The sequence below is a fragment of the Gossypium hirsutum genome, chromosome A09 (genome assembly GCF_007990345.1).
Source record: "Gossypium hirsutum isolate 1008001.06 chromosome A09, Gossypium_hirsutum_v2.1, whole genome shotgun sequence".
Taxonomy (NCBI): Eukaryota; Viridiplantae; Streptophyta; class Magnoliopsida; order Malvales; family Malvaceae; genus Gossypium; species Gossypium hirsutum.
The window spans coordinates 22,143,560-22,147,033 of record NC_053432.1 but is presented as its reverse complement, the minus strand read 5'-3'; the positions used below and the strand labels follow the sequence as shown (position 1 = coordinate 22,147,033).

General features: G+C 35.5%; 1 protein-coding gene across 1 annotated transcript; it reads right to left on the bottom strand.

The window, feature by feature from the left end:
- Nucleotides 1-1,177: 1,177 nt before the first annotated feature.
- On the bottom strand, nt 1,178-3,152 carry LOC107932702 (BAHD acyltransferase DCR). Its single transcript, XM_016864781.2, has 2 exons — nt 2,473-3,152; nt 1,178-2,320 (listed from the first exon to the last, which is right to left on the bottom strand). The coding sequence occupies exons 1-2, from the start codon at nt 2,923-2,925 to the stop codon at nt 1,436-1,438; spliced, it is 1,338 nt and encodes a 445-aa protein (XP_016720270.1). The 5' UTR covers nt 2,926-3,152; the 3' UTR covers nt 1,178-1,435.
- Nucleotides 3,153-3,474: the final 322 nt, after the last annotated feature.

Genomic DNA, 3,474 nt, shown 5'->3' with positions numbered 1-3,474 from the left:
CCACAAGAAAGAACATTTTCATAAACTAATAACAATTTGATATGCTTAACAGTTGTCTAAACAATTTGAGTTTATCAACAAACATGATACTTAGAAATTATTTTTAAAAGATCACCACAAGGGTTTTATTTTAATTTTATTGTGCATACTTTTTGAACCAAATGATGATTTTCAAAATATACTTCTATTTGACATTGCAGATTCGGCCATAACATCTAGGCCGAGTTTGGAGTGATACAAATACCATAAAGAAAAAAAAGGAAAGTAAAAGTTGAAATGAACCCATACGTGTAATTTGCGAATGAGTGATATAAACAACAGAGAATCAGACGATGAGATTAGTGAAAAGAGATATGAATCCGATGATGATATTATTGAATGTTTATGTGAACGCCATGATGAAATTGATAAACTATACAAAGGAATTTGTAAATAATATGTAATATAATTGAGATCTATTTTAGGGATTTGAGATTTTTTTTGCATGAAAGGGATTTCAATTTTTTTTGGACTAAAAGGGATTTAATGTGAACTCCATGATCGAAATTTATGAAACGATACCAAGGAATCGATAAATGACTTGTGATAGAATTGAGATTTATTTTAGGGATTTGAGTTTTTTTTAAGGAAAGGAATTTGATTTTTTTTTTGGAGTAAGGGAGTTGAGTTTTAATTTAAATAATGATTTTTTAAATTATTTAAAATGACATTAAATTATTGAAAATGAATACAAGTGACATAGTATCCCAATTTCATGTAATCTTTCTTCAATATGGATATGACTTTTTTTTTTGGAATTTTGCATCTTATTTGGTAATTTTCTTTACTTATTAATTTAAATTTGGAATAAATAAATAAAATATAATTTTTTATCAATAAATAAAATATATTTATAAATAAAATATAATTTTAATAATGTATTTATTGTTTTTGAAATTTTCTATCAAGATCATATGATATAAACCGAAATTGCATTTTTATGATAATAGACCATGATGATTATATTTACAAGTCATACATAAAAACAAAATAATAATTTAATTTATAGGTATTATTTTTATTAATTTTTTGAAAAGATTGTATTTAATTTAAGTTAGGGTGAATTCAGAATTAACTTATTTTGATTATTTGATGTTTAAGTTGTTAACCTCTCGTGGTAAAATCGAAATGATTTTGCAAAAATTGATAGTAATTCATTTGTAATTGGAAGGGATAATAAATTAAAATAATGTTTATAATTTAATTGGGTAGGATAATTTATTTCTTTTGACAAATGAGTGGGAGAATATTGTTAAGGTATTGCATGAGGTACATGTTGGTGTACCTATGCTTTATTTTACCTAAAAACCTACTTGCCATCCAAGGTTATAATATGATAAAAATAAATCTTAAAATGCATGCCACCCTCTTGATCTAATATTCAATCTGTGAGTGACTAGACTTGCATGAGAAATTCCTTATCTTTCTCCAACAACTCCATGGCTCCAGCCTCCAAAGTGATCTCCACATCAATGCTCCTCCCGCCGCTCGTCCCTTGATATAAATAAACCATCCCATCGAACCTGTTGTTGGAACCACTCCTCACTCCTTCCGGTTTTCCCCACCCAAAGTCCACATTGTAAACTTTAAACCTGGGGGAGCTCCCAACGGCCAAACAGTTGACTCCAGCATCTTTGAATTCGAAGATCTTGGGCGCTGCTTCCCACTCCTTGTTACGTTCCTCGATGGCCTTAGCATTGTGTGCTTCGATAGCTTTTTGTATTACCGACGCACCGAAATCCGATGGGTTCGCCAGCAATAACCCGGCAGCCGTGACGGTGAAGATGGCTTGTATCAGGTTACCGAAGTAACTATCGGGCATGGGTGGATCAACCCTTTTACGACAATCTGCAAAGACGGTGAAAACGGTATAGTCTTCAGGTTTAAGGCAACGTGCTTGGGTTACATGTTGCCAAATGTGGACAGCTAGAGATTGAAAAGTAGAAAATGGTTTAGAGGCAGCGGATGGTTGGTTGGAGTTGACTTTGGACTTGATCTTGTCGATCGCAGCTTCGGAAAACCTGAAGAATTTCTCCCTCAGTTGCGGGGCTTGGTCGGTGTGGCCGTTGGATGAAGCGACTGGGTTGGGTGGGAACGAGAGTTCCAGTTTCACGCGGGTGGTTCGGGCTTTGGTCCGCTCCAGGAACGGTGGGGCTGCAATCGAGTTTGAGCCGCGACAGATTTGAGCCCACGAGCTCATGAAATGCCAAGTTGAGGTTCCATCAAGGATGGCGTGGTTGAACGCACACCCCATTGCTAGTCCGTCTTTCAACTTCGTTAACTATTGGAATTGGACCAAAAAAAAAAATGTGAGTCCAAAATATATGCAGCAGTTCACAAATTCTTCAAATTGGGGGTATTGGGATTTTCTGATGTCATGGAAGATATCTAGCAACATCAATCAAGTGAAATCAAGGAACAGAATAGATTTACCTGCACCGACCGTAGAGGCCTGTGTAAGCCCGTCAAGTTGAGGACACCGTTGTAGGGTATCAAGTCCTTGAAAGAGCTTATGCTTTCATCAGCCGCAAGTTGGTCCACGGTCAGCCCATCGGTGATGGCTTCCAACACCTCAACACCCTCCATATCATCATCATACTCCACCCTGAAAACCCCTTCTTCATCTTTTCCAAGCTTGCCTCCAAGCTGATAAAACTCCTCCAAAATTACCCTCAGCCCATCCTTGAGTTTTGCCACCTGCTCCTCGAATTCCCCACCCTTGTAAAACAACAACTTCTGGTTATAATAGAATGCCAGATATGGAAGGTCAAATGTGACCAACTGACATTCTTTTCTCCCTATAATCTTTCCAGGCTTGACATGGGTTTTGCTCCTGATTTTCACCTTCGAAATCTCTTCTTCCTCCCTCCCTGCTTCACTTGTCATATCCTTCACGTCATGATTGTTACTTTCTTTAGGAAAATAAAAACCTTACTAGAAAGAGAAAAAAACTATGTTTTCAAAGATAGAACGAGCTGTAGGTAGAAAAAGGAGATTAAACTGCGAAGATACTTATAGAAGATGAGACACACACTTTATGTAGTTGGGGAACTGCCTTAATGGGACCTATGAGAGCAGTTGAGGTCCATTAATTTGCCTCAGTAGTGAGTCCCCTCTTCTTGTTTTGGAAGCATTAGTTGGGGTAAATATATGTTAGCTCTCTTTTGTGTTATGATTAAAATAAATGTCAACATTAACAGCGCCTCAAAATTTGCACCTGTATCACCCCCTTCATCCTTCTAAATTGTAAATATGGATATATTCTTATTATATACACCTTTTACTGGCACTCAACCACTCGTTAAATTGTAAAAAAAAAAAAATTGTAATAAATGGATAATTATTATGAAATAATAATAATAATACAAAGAATACAAGAATAATAGATGAGAATAAGGAGATTTGTATTACATTTTTCTTCTTTTTCATCATCAT

Excerpts from the sequence above, each read along its gene's own strand:
- LOC107932702 (XM_016864781.2), bottom strand. The coding sequence starts at position 2,925 with ATGACAAGTGAAGCAGGGAGGGAGGAAGAAGAGATTTCGAAGGTGAAA. Across the intron at positions 2,321-2,472 it reads GGCCTCTACGGTCGGTGCAG|TTAACGAAGTTGAAAGACGG; the intron begins GTAAATCTATTC and ends CAATTCCAATAG.